This window comes from Pyrus communis, chromosome 9 (assembly GCF_963583255.1).
Source record: "Pyrus communis chromosome 9, drPyrComm1.1, whole genome shotgun sequence".
Classification (NCBI taxonomy): Eukaryota; Viridiplantae; Streptophyta; class Magnoliopsida; order Rosales; family Rosaceae; genus Pyrus; species Pyrus communis.
In genome coordinates, this window is record NC_084811.1 from 10,932,429 (window position 1) to 10,953,316 (window position 20,888).

At 35.9% G+C, this 20,888-nt stretch overlaps 1 protein-coding gene across 1 annotated transcript; it reads left to right on the forward strand.

Moving 5' to 3' along the window:
* Positions 1 to 1,371: 1,371 nt before the first annotated feature.
* On the forward strand, positions 1,372 to 3,414 carry LOC137745962 (UDP-glycosyltransferase 86A1-like). The gene is made up of 2 exons (XM_068485993.1): positions 1,372 to 2,070; positions 2,317 to 3,414. The coding sequence occupies exons 1-2, from the start codon at positions 1,542 to 1,544 to the stop codon at positions 3,225 to 3,227; spliced, it is 1,440 nt and encodes a 479-aa protein (XP_068342094.1). The 5' UTR covers positions 1,372 to 1,541; the 3' UTR covers positions 3,228 to 3,414.
* Positions 3,415 to 20,888: the final 17,474 nt, after the last annotated feature.

The following is a 20,888-nucleotide window of genomic DNA, read 5'->3' on the forward strand; positions in this document are numbered from 1 at the left end:
GACTTTTCTGGGTTTTATATGTGTGATTAGTGGTTAAAAGTACAACAATAGCCTGATTTGTTTGTCTATTAGGTGTACAAGAAAGAGTTAAGTGATTTACTTGTCTCAGCTACCGGATTATCGCTTTGCTAGTTTTTGTTTTGGTTTCGTTTTCAAAAGTGATTTACATGTTTAGGTATTTCTTCTTTGCTTGTTCAGTAAATTTCACTAGCGGTGTCGAATGGTTTCACCATCACTTTCACCAAAAAATTATCTTCTTGTTACTAATTCTGATTTGCTAGAAAGGGAAAATGCTGGCTTAGCAGCATTGACAAGAGATGGAAGTCGAAGAATCATCCAGATATCAGAGCGGACGTAGTTCATGATTTTCTTCTCTCTATTCGTTATGCTGCCAAATTTACAACATTACAACATTACCACATATTAATCTTACACTTAATGTTTACTACGAGAAATATGAGCAATTTTCGCTTCTATTGCTATACGAATAATCATATATAGAAGATCTTTATTGTCTCTTATTTGGCTAGGTTGGTATGTCTCTGTTTCTTTAGACATCTGATCACTTGTTTTATAACATATTGCAACAGGTTATGATGATTTCTCTTATGTACATGTTCATATTTAACAATTTTCAATGCATAACGTTTACTTGCAATATTTGCAGGCCTTGGTTTTCTCCAATTTTCAAAGCAAAATTCGTAAGGGTCTAGGGATTCTTTTTCCTCTTGGATTTTTTTGGTCATTTTCGTTCAGTCTGTTGATGTGAGATTCAAATCCTACATAATCATTGGAATCAAATGATCAGTTAAATGGAATCCAATAATTCATTCACTTGATCCTGAAAAATAAATTGAAAGTAAAAACCTTCGTGCAAATGCTTAGTCATGTTGAGTAGAGCAATGTGCTCTCCTCTTTCAAATCCGCGTTCTCGTATTTTAGATTAGATTAATTAAAATATAGTTAGAATAAAAACAAGTAAATCACCACAAAAGAGTGATAGAATATTAAGTTTGTCTTGTTAAAAAGCTATTCAAGTTTGTCTCTCGCTACTAACTATATTCTACACAATAGAATAAGGTGGCGGCCAGGCGTGTTCATATTATATATATACATATATAGATAGATATGAGGCAAGGAAAGAAAACGGAAACGAAGCAAGATAAACCCCAAAAAGAACACAACACGATGACCAACACGTGGCACAGTCAATTCCCACCTCCTTCCTGCAGGAACCACCAAAACCAATCATAAATCATAAAAAAAACCCATGCGGCAAATCCGTCAACCAGAAAAATGGCCAACGGGTGTGACAACCGGTAAGAAAAGAGAAAAGCAGGGGCATTTCTGTAAGCAGAAGAGTTAGTCGACTGTACAAAGAAGGCAACAGCGGCAAAACAGAGGAAAAATCGAGGGGCAAAATCGTCCGCCCACTGGTCATCCACAGTACCCACTTCACTGAGTTTTAGTATATAGAGATATGTATGTGGATTACATACAGGCTGTCTGTGTATTAGAGAGAGAGAGAGAGAGAGAGAGAAATGGAGGAAAATCACTCAAAGCCTCACGCAATCATGGTGCCTCTTCCTATCCAAGGCCATGTAATCCCATTCACCAATCTAGCCATGAAGCTTGCATCAAATGGTTTCACCATCACTTTTGTCAACACCAAATGTGTTCACCACCAGCTACTCAAATCACAACCCAACAACAACTCTGGAGATCAAGATGACATCTTCTCCAAAGTGCGGGAATCCGGCCTAGACATACGCTACACAACGGTGAGTGACGGTCTTCCATTAGCTTTCAACCGATTTCAGAATCTCGACCAATTTCTTGAGTGTTCTTTGCATGTCTTCCCTGCTCATGTTGATGAACTTGTTGGAGATTTAGTCCAATCTGACCCCTCAATCACTTGCTTGATCGCTGATACCTACCACTGTTGGCCAGCAACCATAGCCAACAAGTACAATCTTGTCCATATTTCTTTTTGGACTCAACCAGCTCTAGTTTTTAACATCTACTATCACTTGGACCTCCTCATAAAAAATGGTCATTTTGGTTCTCAAGGTATGCAATATCCTTCTCATAGATCACCTTTCGCTTTGATGTATTAAATTCTTATATTACAGTATACCTATGCCTAATATTATGTTATGTTGTTAGACTGTCAATTAGATCACATACTATTTTTCACCCGTTAAATTACAATCACATATTTGAACAAGAATTCAATAATTGATAGTTCGTTTTGACATTTTAACAAGAGAAAATGTCTAATTACACTTCTCTTTTTATTTTCGGTTCATTTATTAGATAATCGTGAGGGCACCATCGATTACATACCTGGAGTGAAGGCTATTGAACCAAAGGACTTGATGTCAAAATTTCAAGAAACAGATATATCAACACCGATGCACCGTGTCATATACAAGGCGTACGAGGAAGTGAAAGGGGCAGATTTCATATTGTGTAATACAGTGCAAGAACTTGAATCCGAGTCCCTCTCAGCCTTGCAAGAGAAGCAACCCACCTATGCAATTGGTCCTGTTCTCTCCAATAAACCTACTAAGGGTATGGTGGCTACCAATTTAATGTCAGAGTTTGACTGTACCCAGTGGCTAAACACTAAGCCACATGGTTCAGTTTTGTTCATTTCATTTGGAAGCTATGGTCAAGTTACTAAAAATGATTTCGAAGAAATAGCTCATGGACTTTTGCTGAGTAAAGTGAGTTTCATCTGGGTGCTTCGCCCGGACACAACAAGTTATGATGAAACATGTATCATGCCGGTCGGATTTGAGGACGAGACTAAAGATAGAGGGTTGATGGTCCCATGGTGCTCTCAGATTGAGGTGCTTTTGCATCCAGCTATAGGAGGATTCTTAACACATTGTGGATGGAATTCCATACTTGAAAGTATGTGGTGTGGGGTTCCCATGTTGTGTTTTCCTCTATGGACTGACCAAATCACTAATAGGAAACTAGTAGTTGATGATTGGGGAATTGGACTAAATCTTTGTGATACAGTTAAACTCGTTACAAGAGCAGAAGTAGGGGAGAAGATCAACCGTCTGATGTGTGGAGATTCGGGTGATGGATTACAGAAACAGATCAAGAAAGTAAGGCAAACTTTGGAAGACGCATTGGCTGTAAATGGGTCATCAGAAAGAAATTTATCTCAATTCATTTGCGGCGTTAAGGAAAAAATTCGGACACGAGCATGACTTCCACATTGCCACTGTATGTGGCTCTGGTTCATCATCTCATTGTCATCTACTCACCTTCCGCATTGCCACTATATGTGGCTCTGGTTCATAATCTCATTGTCATCGACTCACCTTCCGCATTGCCACTATATGTGGCTCTGGTTCATCATCTCATTGTCATCGACTCACCTTCCGCATTGCCACTATATGTGGCTCTGGTTCATAATCTCATTGTCATCGACTCACCGGCTTCATTAGTCATGCGAAGGCGATTGTGCCCCTTTCTCTGTGGGGCATCAAGTCCCAACTATTGCTCTTATAATCCTCAACCTTTCGATTATGTTGTTGCCCTACTCCATCGTTCGTTTCTTCCATTAGCTCAAGTTGTATCTCAAATATTCCGGAAGTAATTATAAGTTTCTCTCCACTGCTTTGAGATCATTTAAGTGACTTTTCAACCTCAAAAAAGGTTTTGTGCCTTGATCGGTTGGAGCATTTGAAGCATGGATTGTTGTATCTGTTACGTTCTTTTCTATCCTGGACTTCACAGAGGATGCTATCGATCATACAAAGCAGTGAAGTCCATATCATAATATTAACACTAGCTTGAAATGCACTTTTCTGTTACGTTCTTTTCCTGAACATAATAATCGGCATTGAACCTTGAAGTACTAAATGATTTCTGTGGCCAAATAACAAACCTGCATAATGAGTCTGTCATAATAATATAATTATAATTAGCTTCTCTATCAAGAGCTTATATTTATATTCTGCACTCCCTTCAAAAATCACTTCATTATGTATAAAAAAATCAAAACTAAATTCAGATTAAATACCAATTTCACTATAAGAAAAATAAAAAAACCATTTCCAAACGAAAAAACTTTATCAGGCCAAATACCTTTTTGTCGCCTATAATTTGCCCAACAAAATTCCGTCGCTCAAATATTTGCCCGTACAAATATAATCATTCGTTAGTTGAACATAGTTAATCGATGAAATAAAGTCACGGGTAAAAGAGTGTTAACCAACTTGGCCCGACGGATATACCTTGCTCGACGACACAATTTTGTCGAGTTTCTGGAAGTAAAATAATTAAAAAAATTTGGCCGACATATAATTCATTGGGAAACTGTTTTAAAGAAAGAAAAAAAAACACACACGATAAAAGTTTGCTCAAGGAATATATTCGTCGGGCAAAGTTTTAAATATTTTTTAAAAATTCGAAATTAAAACAATATTTAAATTAAATAATGTATTTAATTATAATTATATTAATCTAAAAAGCTAACATAAATCAAAACTTTAAAGAAATTTATTTAAATATATTAAAAACAAAATATTCTAACAAAAACTAAACTAAGTACGAGTCACGACTACCTGTTGTTCAGGTGACTGGTGCAATGGCAGTTGAAGGTCACTCGAAGGATTCGGAATATGAATGCCAAAAGCTGACTTTACTTGGGCTATCACAACAATGTATTGTATAAGGTTGTCTTCTCACCTGCGCATGGCTTCTCGCTCGCACGCAACTTCTTCTCGCTTGTGCGCAGCTTCTTTTCGCTGGTTCTGTGAAATCCCGTTCCTGGATTTCATTGTTATAATCTACGTATTTGTATTATTGAGATTTTATATTATTTCTCGAGAATTTATTTTAAATTGTTCAAATTTAGATTTTAACTAAACTAGTTACAAAGTTTGAAGTTTGAAGTTTGAAAATTAATTGTTTGAAATTTGTAGACCTTTGGAGGTCACAATTTATATTTTCGAATAGATTTTGAAACCACGAACGTATAGGTGAAGGCCGTTTGCGAGTCTGAATTATAACGGTATAGTTACAGACATTTGAAGTTGTCTTACTAAACTATATATTTTAAATTGATTAAACTTCCACAAGGAAAAAGCCTAATTAGATGAACAAGACTTGGCTGTTGAAAATTCAGCAGCCATTCCTGCTTACACCCAATCCTGGATGGACACGTGTTCAGGTTTTGATTTTTTTAATCAAAATTTGGACATATATCCATCCAAGATTGGGTGTAAGCAGGAGTTGCTGCTAAAATGTTCAGCAGCCAAGTTAATTCCTAATCAAATTTAAGCAAAAATAAGAAGACCAATAAGTTAGAAGGAGAATGACCAATCAAATAAAAGAGAGGGGGGGTGGTGGTGGTGTTTCTAAAAAAAAAAAAAAAGGAGGGGTCTGATTCTAACCCGTTTTGGCGAGATTGGACCCGTTAACCCACCAACTTGACCCGTTTGTATCTTCTTCATCCGAGCTCCGTTTTGGATGATCTTGGTGTCCATGAAAAGCCATTGATGAGCCCTACATCTCTGTAGTGTTAGATTTCCCATTTTCTTTTCCATCTTTACAGTTCAAAGCCACAAAGCCCATAACTTTTCTAGCGGTTTTATCATTTTTCCGGTGATTCCGGCAACCATTTCCTTCGAGAGAGGTATGAAACTTCATCTACTCTTCATAATCTTCGAGTTGGTATGCTTAGTTTGTTCTTTCGTATTCATTTTAGAGTTGGGTGTTTAGAACCCTAGGAATCCGGTATTCTCCGGTGAATTTGGACGGTTTCCAATTAAAATTTATCATCGGCCTAATTGTGAGAAGGTTTTTCTCTTGTTGAGCTCTAGCTACCACATAAATTTGAGCTCATCTAGTTAATGTTGAAAATTCGGGGTTTCTAAACCCTCCACCTTGGCTACCACCACGTGTGGCGGTGCGTGGGACCATCGATGATTGTTGTCTACGTACCAAACACCTTCTAGTAACCCTATGAACCTATGTCTAGCTCGGTTTCCCGAAATTCCATTGTTTGGTGTGGTGATCAAAATGGACCCCCACTTGTTTGTGTAATTGAAGACAATCTGATCGTTGGATCGTCGTACAATTTTGTGAGCACCCTAGTTATCAGTTGTTGGACCTTTGAGAACTTACGGATCGGAAATCCAATGTGTGGATCTTTCGGATTGAATAACCTTAGATTGTTGACCTTAATGGACCTACCTTATCGACGGTTGACGTTCTAGTCAACAGGTTCTACTCCAGAGTGTGGTTTGTCTGTAGTTTGTCGTTGAGGCTTGATGGAGCTTAGTTGGCTCATCATGATGACGTGTCGTTCTCAGTTGACGTGTGTTTCGTTATATGTATTTGTGGCACCATATTGAGTTATACTTGTTTATTAAATGTGCTTTCTATTGATGTGTTATTTTTATTTCTGGCCATCGATCTATTTTTAAGTATGATTTGACTTGTGCGTTGGAAATATGGTTTGTATTGTATGATTGGATTGTTGTGATGAAATGTGAGGGCTAGTAGTGGACCGTTAACCCATTGGCATGGGCTTTGTTGCTTCGAAACATGTTTCACGCCTCGTGTCATTATTTCATTTCTTTCATTTTGGTGAGTCCTTGTAACTTAAGTAACCTAACTTGATCCATATCATGTTTCATCGATTGGTGTTATACATTCTGCTCCACGATTTCGTTGAGTGATGATCCGGAATCGTATCCTAGTGTGGATTCTGTTGAGTGGTGGTCCGGAATCCCTTCAACTCCGCGATTCCGTTAAGTGATGGTCCGGAATCGTATAGTGGTTTGGATTCTGTTGAGTGATTGTCCGGAATCCCTTCTACTCTACAATTCCGTTGAGTGATGATTCGGAATTGTATCTTGGTTTGGATTCTGTTGAGTGACGGTCCGGAATCCCCTTTGGTGTCTTGGTTTCGTTGAGTGGTCCGAAATCCCCTTTTTTTCCTAGAGATGTAGACTTCGGCCGAACTGCATTCCTCTAGCCCCAATTTTTAATGTATATATGAACAATGGTTTTTGGGAATCTTGTGGTTTGAATTGGAAAAATCGTTGGATGTCTAAGTGACTTCTACGGAGTTTTCAGCGACTTGATTATGATTCCATAAAGTATGGTTCTATACTTGATATTTATAGATTGTGATCGTTGGTTTGTTTTTATTGAATATCACATACTTGTATTATTGTCACTCACCTGAGCCTCGCAGCTTATATGAGTGCCTGATTTGCCAGCGTACCATTCCTATAATGTAGGCATTGATTTTACATGTGACAGGTCTGGGTAGATTACAAGAAACCGCTTGATATTTTGGTTCTGTTAAGTGGTTTGGAAACTGATGTCGTTGGATTCCATTGAGTGGTCCGGAATCCTTGCTCTTGTTCATTTCCATAAAGTTATCTTAGAATCCTAAATTCGAGCAGATGAGAATTACCCACAATAGATATTGTGAATATAAATTAGAATTACCATGTTTATTACTCATAATCCAAGTGGGGAATTATGTAGAGTTCCTTGGTTATATTCGTGAAATGTTTTGTTATCGCATTGTTTGATTAACGTAATTAAATGCTAAGATTGTGCATCTTTGATTCACGAATTGATTAATTGATGGGATTGTGGAATGACGTTGGATATGAGTGTTGTTTTTATGATTATTTTAGTTGATTAATGTTTCTAGAGAATAATATTATGCATTGTTAATTCTTTAATATGTTGCACGCTATGAATTGTGATTTTATGTGGGAAACGTGATGATTTATGTGATGAATGAAGTGGAAATGTTATTCGTCATGTGGGATTATTATGTTGGATATCATTGTTATTGTTATGATTAGACTTGTCGATAAATATGGCGAGAGAATATGATTGTGCTTCGTCGTTTGTTCTTTGAAATATTGCATGAAATGCATTGTGGTATTTTGTTGGGAGATAACAACTTATGTGACGAATGTTCGAGTGTAGTGAAGTAATGAACTACGAATGGCTTGATTCCTATTTAGGGTATGTAGGCAATCTAACAAGGATGTTAGATGCAGCCATAAAGTCTACGAGGAATTATTGCACCGTTGGATCTAAGTTATGTTTTGCCTTTTTCCGGAGGCGGGGTATGTTAGAGACGGGTATTTGGTGACGTCACGTGTTGATCCTGGACGTATGTTAGGATCGGGGCTTGACAGGTTCACTAGCTACACCAGCAAAAGAACATTCTCCGGTGCTTCTAGACATGTTGAGCTCCACATATTCATGTACAGAAAAAGCAGGGGGTTGATTATGCAAAAGTGTTGTGAAAAAGTTGTCCAAGTTTGTCTCCTAATACTAACTATATTCTGCATAATAATGAAGTTTGATAAAAATTAGCTAGTGGTCCTTTACCACAAGTGGCTGAAAGGAGTAGAGTCATTGCATGACAGCGTGGGTTTGAACCTTGTTAGTGTCTAATCTAACAAAATATATCGTTTGACCCAAAAAAAAAAAAAAAAAAAAAAGTTTGACAAAAATTAGTTAAAAATTATCAAAAAATAAACTTAAGATTTATAAAAATACAGAACTATGACACACAGCGCTACAAAATCAATTGAAAATCTATCCAAAAATATTGTACTTTTGAATAATGTCACGTGGCATGACGAGATTGGTTTTAAATCCCATTCATAATTAAAATAAAATTATCTTTTATTATTTTTATAAAAATAAAAATAATATTTTAAAACGAATTGACTGGGTTATTCAATATACGGTTGGAGATGCTTTTAAACAATTAATGTTCACTAAAGGCAATAATTGTCCTACTCAATAGCCTGGCAGTAATTGCTAGACCTGGCATTCGTGTCGTGTTTCTCGTGTTCGTGTCGTTTTCGTGTCATACCCGATAGCTTAACGGGTCGTGTCGTGTAATACCCATTAAAGTAAACGGGTAATATGACCCGACCCGAAATCAACCCGTTAATATTTTCAGGTAATATGACCCGACCCGTTACCCGTTAAGAAAAATATATTTTAAATCAATAAAAATGAAAATGAAAAACATAATTTGACCCCAAAAAATGTAAAACATAATACTAAATCAGTATATGCATACTAAATTTCGGAGTTGACCCCTTAATGAAAGTTGTAAAGCTTTTTATTACGAGTGATTACATTTTTCACACTTCTACAATAATTATTATTAATTTTATTAATTTTTCACTAAAATAAATAACATTGTTCATGAGATTTGGAAGGTTTTAAAAATCTAAACGACCATGTAACCTTGCCAATGGAACTCAAAGCTTACATGTTATTCCTTTTACAAAATCCTCAATTATCATAGATCATCATGACATAAGATTTTGTGGTATATATCCACTTCTGTAAATATTTTAAATTAACGATCAAATTAGTTCATTGTATTCATATAGGATCAAGGAGTGTAGCTGTAAAAAATCATCAAAATTAGAGTTAAAATAACCGTTAAATCATGATTTTTCGTTTATAACCGTCGAAACATTTTGTCTCGTTACTTGATCTCTGAATGTTTGTTTTTTGCAATTTCTTGCGTATGCGATCTCGAAGCATATATAAACACGTTTGATGGTTGGATCATTGAAATTAGTTTCATATGATGCGTATCCCATCAAAACGATACATTAATTAACACTTAGAGTTTATTTATATTTTCATTAAGTATAACATAAGATTTTGTGGTATCCACTAATGTAAATATTTTAAATTGAAGATCGAATTCATTCATTGTATTCATATAGGGTCAAGGAGTGTAGCTATAAAAAAATCATCAAAATCAGAGTTAAAATAACCGTTAAATCGTGATTTTTCATTTATAACCGTCGAAAAGTTTTGTCTCATTACTTGATCTCTGAATGTTTGTTTTTTACAATTTTTGGCGTATGCGATCTCGAAGCATATATAAATAAGTTTGACGGTTGGATCGTTGAAATTAGTTTTGTAGGATACGTATCCCATCAAAACGATAAATTCACTAACATTTAAGAGTTTATTTATACTTTCATCAAGTATAACATACGATTTTGTGGTATCCACTAGTGTAAAAATTTCAAATTGAAGATCGAATTCATTCATTGTATTCATATAGGGTCAAGAAGTGTAGCTGTAAAAAATCATCAAAATCGAAGTTAAAATAACCGTTAAATCGTGATTTTTCGTTTATAACCGTTGAAAAGTTTTGTCTTTTTACTTGATCTCTGAATGTTTGTTTTTTGCAATTTTTGGCGTATGAGATCTCGAAGCATATATAAACAAGTTTGACGATTGGATCGTTGAAATTAGTTTCATAGGATGTGTATCCCATCAAAACAATAGATTCACTAACACTTAAGAGTTTATTTATGCTTTCATCAAGTATAACATAAGATTTTGTGGTATCCACTAGTGTAAATATTTTAAATTGAAGATCGAATTCATTCATTGTATTCATATAGGGTCAAGGAGTGTAGCTATAAAAAATCATCAAAATCGGAGTTAAAATAACCGTTAAATCATGATTTTTCATTTATAACCGTCGAAAAGTTTTGTCTCATTACTTGATCTCTGAACGTTTGTTTTTTTCAATTTTTGGTGTATGTGATCTTGAAGCATATATAAACAAGTTTGACGGTTGGATCGTTGACATTAGTTTCGTAGGAAGCGTATCCCATCAAAACGATAGATTCACTAACACTTGAGAGTTTATTTATATTTTCATCAAGTATAACATAAGATTTTGTGGTATCCACTAGTGTAAATATTTTAAATTGAAGATCGAATTCATTCATTGTATTCATATAAGGTCAAGGAGTGTAGCTGTAAAAAATCATCAAAATTAGAGTTAAAATAACCGTTAAATCATGATTTTTCGTTTATAACCGTTGAAAAGTTTTGTCTCGTTACTTGATCTCTAAATGTTTGTTTTTTGCAATTTTTGGCGTATGCGATCTCGAAGCATATATAAACAAGTTTGACGGTTAGATCGTTGAAATTAGTTTCGTAGGATGCGTATCCCATCAAAACGATAGATTAACTAACACTTAGAGTTTCTTTGGGTTAAATATTAGGCGGGAAATGGATGGATATAGGCTGCAAAATTTCCCAAACATTAGGCGGGAAATGGATGAAACTCTTGAAATATTAGGCGGGAAATTAATTATTATAATTTTTTTATGTGTTTGGTATTTTTATATTACTTGATATTTTTATTTTTAATGTGTTTTATGATTTTTAATCTCAATCTTTGCCTATAATATACTATAAAAATAAATAAATAAATAAAACTTAAAATTTAAAGTTTATATAGAATAATAATTAATAAACAATATATACATATTCATTATATCTATTGCATTTTATAGTAAGTTTTTTTTAGTAGTTTAAAAAATTAAAATCATCAAAATAGCATTTTTCTTATCGTGTCGAAACAGGTTACCCGCGTGTCACTCTCGTGTAAACCTGTTAAGGACCCGTTATTAACGGGTTATTATCGTGTGACCCAATAATGACCCGATTAGTTATCGTGTTGACCCGAAACCCGTTATTTTCGTGTCGTTTACGTGTCGTGTTAACAGGTCGTGTAAGAAATTGCCAGGTCTAGTAATTGCTTAGGCATTTTAGTAGGGGTGGAAGTGCTCTAAGTTGGCTTGGTCCACCCCTTAAACACTACCCTTTCCTTCTCCCACAGCTCGCCACTTTCGGGTACTTAGGCCTAGTTTGGGATTGATGTGCTTTAAAAAATATATATATGTTTCTACTATACAGTGAGAATAAACAACTGTAAAATAAAATTGTCGAGTGTTTGGTAATTTTGTTTTTAAAAGTGCTTTTAGCAAAAAAATAAGTATCTGAGTGTTTGGTAAACTTTTATATAGATTGTTGTGAATATGTTAACTGACTAAAAAATGTATGGTATTTAATGTATATAATAATTATCAAAGACAATAATATAAGGGCAAAGATTGTAACTTTGTAAAATATATCGGGGTATCCTTACCATTAGAAAATTTCATTACATGGGCACTGATTAATATGCTTTATAAAAAAAATAGACTTAAAAGCATGGTAGACCCTAATTTTGCTTTTCTACTGTCCTTGACAACAATTTTCTAGAAAAAGCTTTTTTTTTTTTTTTTTTTTTTTTTTTTTTTTTTTTTTTTGTTTTGAAAGCATTTGCTTATAAGTTGTTTTTTTTCTTAAAAGCACCACAATCTCAAACCCACCCTTAATTACTTTCCACTAACATTGCCTCTTTCTCTTTTAGAATTATTTTTTGATTATTTTTTAATTATTTTGTTTTCTATTTTGGGGAGTTTAGAAATTAGTTTTGAATTTAGAAGCCTCCACCATAAGAAAAACTTATGTTGAGCTCAGCTTACCATTGAACTTTGTTGAGTAGCAATACCTCTCACTCAAGACTTGCCATTTGTTAAATGTAAATATAATTTCTACTTAAATGTTTCAAAATATTAAAATTAAAAAGATTATTTAAAACTAAAAGATAGAAATGAAAACAAACTCCCCACCCTAGTCCATCTTCATCGTACACCTACTACCCACCCCCTCCCAATTCATCAGAATCCCTCAACTAAAGATTAGTTGCATAATGAATTTTTCTTCTCGTTCTTTCTACAAAGACATTGCTCGGTCTGTCCTGATTCATTAATTGTTTCATTTCATTATTTAAAAGGGCTTTTATTGATCTAATCATCTTAGGGCTTCTAGGTAAAGACTTTGATTAAATATACAAAGAGCAATGACATCTAAACTCCGAATTGAGGAATTGAGGAAGATGTATTTCTAAACAGGGGTTGAAGGTTGTGAAATTGGGTACAAGATGGAATATACTGCAAATAAAAATTAACTTTGCACAGTAGACTAGTCAAATGAGCAAGTCAACTAGTTACAAGTTAGTTAGTGATATAAAGTGCATTTGTAAAAACAAATCGTTTCATTATGCAAATAGCAATAACAAAGCAATTATGAATTAAAGTATATTGAATTGACTAGTCAGGCTCACTAGTCAATTAAGTATAAATTCGCCAGTTAGTCAAACGCAAATCTACGAATCCAACTTAGTTCACTACAAGTTATCTTAGTCAACAACAAATCAGTTCATTGCTCATAATATGCAGTGTAAACTTAGTCTTTAATACATATCAAATAACATTTCATAGGATGCATGAAACATATGCAATTAAATAAGATATGTGGACAAGCTTAAGAGACAAAGAACACAAGAAGTTTTTGGCCGGAAAAACCCATCTTTGAGTTAAAAAACTAGGGACTCTCCACTAAGTCCAACTCCACTAGTATAATCAAGATGCTTAAAAAGTACCACACAAATCTCAATTCTTAGACCTAGTCTACGAAACAGCTTTACCTTTATGCAACCTTGCCTTACACAAGATGGATTCCTTCGGTCTTCACGAAGTGGCAGCTTATCATGAGCTCTTCAGCTTGTGGCACCGAAAATGTGTTGTCTCCAGTCTTCACAAAATGGCAGCTCATCCTGAACTCTTCACCTTGTGGCACCGAGACCAACACATAAACTATACATATGATGATATGACAATGATATGCAGATCTGGATTCGATGTCTAGTCAATTTCACCAATCAAACACTTGAAATATGAAACTGAGCGAATCCCAAAAAAGGTTAGTTTGAATATTTGAAACTTGAAAATTTTGACCTAAAAACAAAGATCAAAATCACAAAAACAATGCTACCCTAAATGCAATGATGTGGGTATTTAGTGCATAAGTGTGATTTTGTGGCTAGGGTTTTCAAGTAAGAACATAAGAGGTAGCTCAAAGTTAAAACAAATCTTTTCTGAAAATGTAAATCTCCTAGCCAAAACAAATGAGCATATAAAGATATTTAAGCAAGCAAATTCAAAGATAGATTTATAAATATTCAAGGAAAAACATTACCCATAAAATATGTTTGATGCTCATAGGAGGTATGAGATAGAAATGAAAATAAAGCTCTAAAAAACTTTTCCAATCTCAACCCCAAAAACCAAATGAACCTTAGCTTGATGTTTATAAAGAGGGTTTAATGTTCTGACAGAAAGGGGACCAGAAAAGCCACGTATCATGTGCAAAAGCAATCTAGAAAGATCTAGGGTTGAAAAACATTCTTGGGGAAAAGGCTGTCAAAAAGCCCACGTGAGTTGTCTTAAAGTGTGTGCCCAGCTTGCGTGAAAACAACGATAAGTTTTGACTAGACAGAACCACTACACATAATGAACTGGAAATAATGGCATGAAATGCATATGTATGAACAAACCTTTGATGAAGTTAAGCTCTTGAAATGATATTTCCAGCAACATGATCCCAAAAGTGGCATTTTTACCCTAAAACTAACTAAAGCATGTGTGGTACAATTTACAACATTTGACAAGTGAAGCCAAACAATAAAACTAGACTTCATAGGTTGATCATTGATTTAAATGAAAGGGTTGGATGTAAAGAATCATGCAAAGAATATTTTGCAGAAACAATTTTCTTCTATTGATACAAGGAGACTTTATACAATGAGAATCCTAATCAATGAGAATCCTAAACTAAGTAAGATATCAGGGATGATATCGTTGACTTCTTAACACTCCCCCTCAAGTTGGAGAGTGGATGTTGAGAACTCCCAACTTGTGAATAATCCTTGAGAAAGTTTCCTTCCCCAATGCCTTCATGAGTACGTCTACAAGTTGACGTGAAGAAGGAACAAATCTTGTGACAATTGAACCATCTTGTATTCTATCCCTGATGAAATAACAATCCATTTCTATATGTCTAGTTCGTTACCGGATTAGCAGCGATGTGAAGAGCCGTTTTATTGTCACAATGAAGCAAGGTCAATCTTGGATGTAGTACACCTAGGCCTTTCAATAAATATCGTAGCCATGATAATTCACAACAAGTTCCAGCGATGGCTCGATATTTGGCCTCTGTTGATGATAAAGACATGGTTTTTTGTTTCTTTCACCTCCAAGAGATCAATGAAGAGCCCAAAAAAATACAATACCCTGTAGTTGATCTCCGTGTTGTATAACATCCTGCCTAATCTGAATCACAATATACATTTAAGACCAATTATTTTTGAATGGCTGCTTCCATGTGTGGTATACGAGGCTCATGCATAAACCTACTCAACACATGCATTGAATAGGTTATATCTGACCTAGTGATCGTTAGATATATCAAATGCCCCACCAATCTTCTATATTTTGTCAAATCTTTAAGCTCACCATTGTCTGATAGCTTAAGATTTTGTTCCATGGGAAATTCCATGGGGCGAGCTCCTAAGAGACCTTCATCCTTCAATATTTCTAAAGCATATTTTTGTTGGAAAATAAAGATCCCATTCTTTGAACGTGATACTTCAATCTTAAGACAGTACTTCAATTTGCCATGATACTTCAATCTTAAGACAGTACTTCAATTTGCCAAGATCCTTAATTTTGAAATGACCATTGAGAAATCGTTTTAGGGCATCAATGGCACTCAAATCATTGCTCGTAATCAAAATATCATCAACACAAATTTAAAGGGCTGTAAAAGACTTGCCTTATTTTCAGCTAAATAAAGAATAGTCGGCCTTTGATTGTACGTAGCCGGTAGAGTGAATAGCTTTGGAAAATTTTACAAACCATTGATGAGAAGCTTGTTTCAACCCATATAGAGACTTCCTAAGGCGGCAAACTAAGTTCTCCCCCTGTCACCGAAAACCTGGATGAAAAGTCATATAGATTTCTTCATGAAGGTCACTATGAAGAAAGACATTGTTGACATCTAATCGATAGAGAGACCAGTGGTGTGAGGCAGCAAAAGCCAATAAACATCAAACTATGACCATTTTGGCAGTGGGAGAAAACATATAATGAAAATCAGTACCCTCAAGCTAGGTATAACCCTTGGCAACCAAATGTGCCTTATAACGTTCAACGGAGCCATCAGAACAATGCTTGATTTTGTAAACGCAACGGCAGCCAATGGGCGATTTACTAAGAAGAAAATGAGCAAGAGTCTAAGTGCGATTAGCCTTCAAAGTTTCTAATTCAGAATCCATGGCAACTTGCCTATGAAGGAAACGAACAACTTCCTCATAAGTCTGGGGTTCAACTTGATAAGCAATATTTGCAAGGAAAGACTATTGTGTAGGTGAGAAACGATGATAAGTGAGATAAACCTGAGGTGTGACTAGACAACGAAGACGATGAAGAACTTGGTTAGGTAAGCTTGATAATAAGGTAAACATAGTCACGCAACTTGGGTGGTGGAGAAGAGTGACAGCCAAAGCGACGAAGCACTAGTGCTAGAGCAAGGGAAGGCACATCAAGTGCTGGCAAGGAAAGGTCAGTAGCTGCAGGTTCAGTGGGTGTTGCAGGCACTGAAATAGAAGAAGGTGGCACATCAGACGTTGCATTGTCTGAAGGTGGCGGTGCAAGGGGATCCGCAAGTGAAGCATTGACAAGAGGATCAGGTGGGAGGATGACAGAGGGTGACATAAGGTCAGGGAGGTTAAGGACGATGGAAGGTTCAAGGACAATAAGTGGGGTAGGGTGACACACATTTCAAGGCGAAGTTGGAAAGAGTGAGGTTCGATATAGGAATATGGTTTCATGGAAGACAACATCACGACTTGTAAAAATTTGGTGAGTGGTGAAATTGTAAAATTTATGTGCCTTCTGACCAACTGGATATCCTAGAAAAATGTATTTGTGTGCACATGGAGAAAATTTGTGAAAAACATGTATATCAGTGGCAAAAGCAAGGCATCCGAAAACTCGAAGGTGTGAAAAAATGGGTGGTTTGGAATATAAACGTTCAAAGGTGCTTTCTTTGAAAGAATCGGTGTGGGAAGACAGTGAATGAGATGAATAACAGTGAGCACACATTCACCCCAAAAATGGAGGGGAAGATTAGCTTGAAAACGCAAGGCACAGGCTGTTTCAAGTATATGGCGATGTTTGCATTCTACGATCCCATTTTGTTGAGGCATATAAACACAATAATGTTGGTAATTGACTCCATGATCTTTAAAGAAATCATGAAGGGAAAAAAGTTCCCCACCATTGTCGACTTGTATTTGGCAAATAAAAGTATTAAATTGAATATTGACAAGGGAGAAAAAATTCTTAAGGATATATTGTGTTTCATTTTTGTGTTGCATAAGAAAAATCCATGGAAAACAAGAATAATCGTCTACAATAGTTAAGAAATATTTTGCTCTAGAAGTATAGGCAACTTTAAAGGGACCCCAAATGTCACAATGAATCAAAGCAAACGGTTTTATAGTTGAAATAAAACTGACACCAAATGGTAATCCACTTTGCTTGGCTAATGGACCAACATCGCCAGCATTATTGGACACAAAAGGAAAATGCAACAATTGTTTTGACATAAAAGCTAATCTAGGGCTTATAAGTGACCCAAATACCGATGCCATAACTCCATAGGTGAGAGCACAAGGTTGCAGAACCACTGAGGATGGTCAGACTTTGTAGGACCCCAGGCCACCAAGTAGTACATCCCTCCTCTTCGCTTACCTAAACCAATCACTGTCCTCATCGTTAGGTCCTAAATGAAACACCAAAGGAAAAAAAGTTACGGAACAATGTAATCCACTTGTAATACGACTCACTGACATCAAATCTACTTTAAAAGTAGGCACACATAGCACATTTTACAATTTAAAAGTAGAACTCAAAGGAATGTGACCAATAGAAAGTATGCGGGCTTGCTCTCCACTAGGCAACAAAATAGAAGACATTTTCATATTTTTAACACCATCAGTAAGCAATTCTGGTGTAGAAGTGATATGATCTATTGCACCACTGTCGATTATCCATCAATGGAGGAGCAAAGGTGATTTCGACAAACTTGTCTAAGTTGCATTGGCATGTGGAGCATCACTTCCCTGGCCATTCATAATTCGACGAATTTGTTGAAATTGGACGTCAACTCTTTGGTAACTGCATTTTCCGAGACTTGATTAGCTGAGGAAGAACTATTTTCCTTCTTGGGACGATTGTTCCCTTTTTATGGCTTAACCTCATGTAAACGATGGCCTGGTGGATACCCGTGAAGTTGATAACATGTATCAATGGTATAGTAGTATTGATCGCAATGAGTGGAATGCAGAGGTTTGCGATTATAATAGCATGAAGAATAAGACGACTTCGAGCCACCTTGAAGAACAGCCATAGCTACTGTGTCTGCAGTAACTCGTGAAAAAGCAAGGCTCATTTGCTTATCCTCCTGGGAAATGGATGCATAGGCCTGATGAACTGTAGGTAGAGGATTCATCAATAAGACCTGTCGTCGAACGACACTATATGAGTCATTAAGTCCCATGAGAAACTGCATCAATATGTTCCTCTCATTATGTGCTCTACAAGTGCAGGAAACAGAGTCACTGTAGGATAACAATTCATCCCACAAACTCTTCATCTTCGTGTAGTATGCAGCAATGGAGAGTTGATCTTATGTGAGTGAAGCAATGTCCCGTTGCAGTTGGAAATTTTAGGGAGCATTACTTTGAGAATATCGCTCAAGCAATTCCTCCCAAATCGCATAAGCATCAGCATATAAAGGATACTATCAGAAATATTTGAGTAAATGGAATTGATAATCCATGCAACGATCATGTCGTTGCATTTCTTCCACAAAGCGTGATCGTCTTGCTTTGTCTTGAAGGAAGGCTGCGTGACAGTGCCATCAACAACGCCAAGTTTGTTTTTGGCACTCAGTGAGATCTTCATAGCACGAGACCAGGTAGAATAATTATCCCCATTCAAGGGTTTCGAAACCAACATCATGGATGGATGATCGGAATGATGGATGAATAATGGGTTGGAAATATCAGCCCTGGCGTTGGAACTGCCTCAAGAATTCACATTGGTGGCCATGGTAGACGACGGAAAAAATGAGCTATATGAAAATAGCAAGATAAAAGGTAGCGAAAAGAATTAGGTTTTCAGCCTAGCTCTCGATACCATGTAAAGAATCGTGCAAAGAATATTTTGCAGAAGCAATTTTCTTCTATTGATACAATGAGACTTTATACAATGAGAATCCTAATCAAGGAAGTAATCTAGCCTACATTCCAAGATTACAAATAATCACAAATCAATTACAAGTAAATTACAAAATAGTTTCCTAAACTAAGCCAAGATATCAGGGTTGATATCGTTGACTGCTCAACATTGGAATCCCATCAATCCTTTTTCCCAAAAAGAAGAAAAGCAGTGCCTAGAAAAAGAGGTTTGATGAGCTGATCATTGATTCCAATTTTTTTTTTTTTCTGAATAAAGACTGATGAACTGAGAAGTTGTATTTTTGGCAAGAATTGATCATTGATTTAATGAATGGGTTGGGTTGGTGGGGACGGGAAGGAGGGAGAGAGGGATGAGGTTATTTGAGATAATAAATCTTTTGTGTTTTTTTTTTCAATTTTAGTTTATGTGGTAACTTTTTTTTTTTCAAGTTTTAGATTAAAGTTAATAAAGAGAAAGTTATATATATTAATTTGGTTTGACACATGGCAAGTTTTGAGTGATAGTGGAGAGCCATTCAACAAAGTCTAGTGGCAAGTTAAGTTTTTCTCCATGGGAAGCCATTGGTTATCTACCACAATGATTTGATTTATTGGTTTTCAGGGATTTTAGTTGACCGTTTAAACTGTAGAAGAAACAATAATACTACCAACACTAACGACGAACGACACCGTTTCCTCACTTTTTTTTTTTTTTTTTTTTGTCAAAATCTTACGCCTCATCTTACCTGTCCTCATTTTACCGAGAGGATACATAATAACTTACATGACACGGGCGTGAAGGTATATCCATGTCGTGTTGTGTCGTATAAGGACTTTCATGTCATAGGTATATTGACACTACGACGTTCAGTGTGAGTTATACAATGTAATGTGAACAAAAACTCATACGTGTCTACAACCACTCAGGTGGGTGCTGATCAGGTGGCTAGTTGAATGGCAGCTGAAGGTCTCTCGAATGATCCTGAATGTAGATGCCAGAAGCTAACATTGCTTGGGCTATCCCAACAATGTACTGCATAAGGTCGTCCTCTCATTGGTACACGACTTCTCGCTTTCATGCAACTTCTTCTTGCTTTAGCGCAGCTTCTTTTTGCTGGCTTGCTAGCTACATCTCTAACTGTTGCAGTTTAGAAGACATCGTCCTTCTTCTGCGACATAGAAGCCTACAAAAAAAACAAATAAATAAGAGAACTCAATTAAGATTATCAATCATAATTTAAATATTTTATAGTACAAAAAAATTTGAAATCAAAATTTAGAACAAAATACTTACATAAATATCGTCAGCCAACTAGTTGCCATAATTGACATGTCTATCCCCCCAAGCCTCCACTTCTAGGAAATTTGAACCATGCTCACGCCGTTCGTCGACCTGGAAAGATAACGGCCAAGAACCAAAGTGATGAAGGTATGGCTTCATTTTCTGGTTACCTTTATTTGTCGTCGATTTACGCTGTAAATTAAAAATTAAATAAAAATACAAAAATGGAATTAAAAAAATTTTAAAAAAAATTACTAGAAATGTCTAGCTCTAAAAATGATCGCACAACCACTCGCACTAACCAATCCTCTCCCTAACCTTTGGGGGTGGATCAATATGAGCTTCATCAGGAGATGCACAAGTCTTGTAATACCAGTGCAGCACATACTTTTACTCCTTGTACTGCTTAGTCCACACCACTTGTATGTACTCTTTTGTACCCAGGTCTTCATGTCAATGGAGAAGTTGGTTAATAAGTTTAAAAAATTCTAGACTCACGAAAATCTATCTCATCATCTCGTCATTCACCTCGAGGCCGAGCTTCCTCCACATTTGGTGACC

Bases quoted from the DNA above. Each gene is read 5' to 3' on its own strand.
- LOC137745962 (XM_068485993.1), top strand. From the start codon at position 1,542: ATGGAGGAAAATCACTCAAAGCCTCACGCAATCATGGTGCCTCTTCCT. The intron at 2,071-2,316 runs GTATGCAATATC...TTCATTTATTAG, and splicing joins TGGTCATTTTGGTTCTCAAG to ATAATCGTGAGGGCACCATC.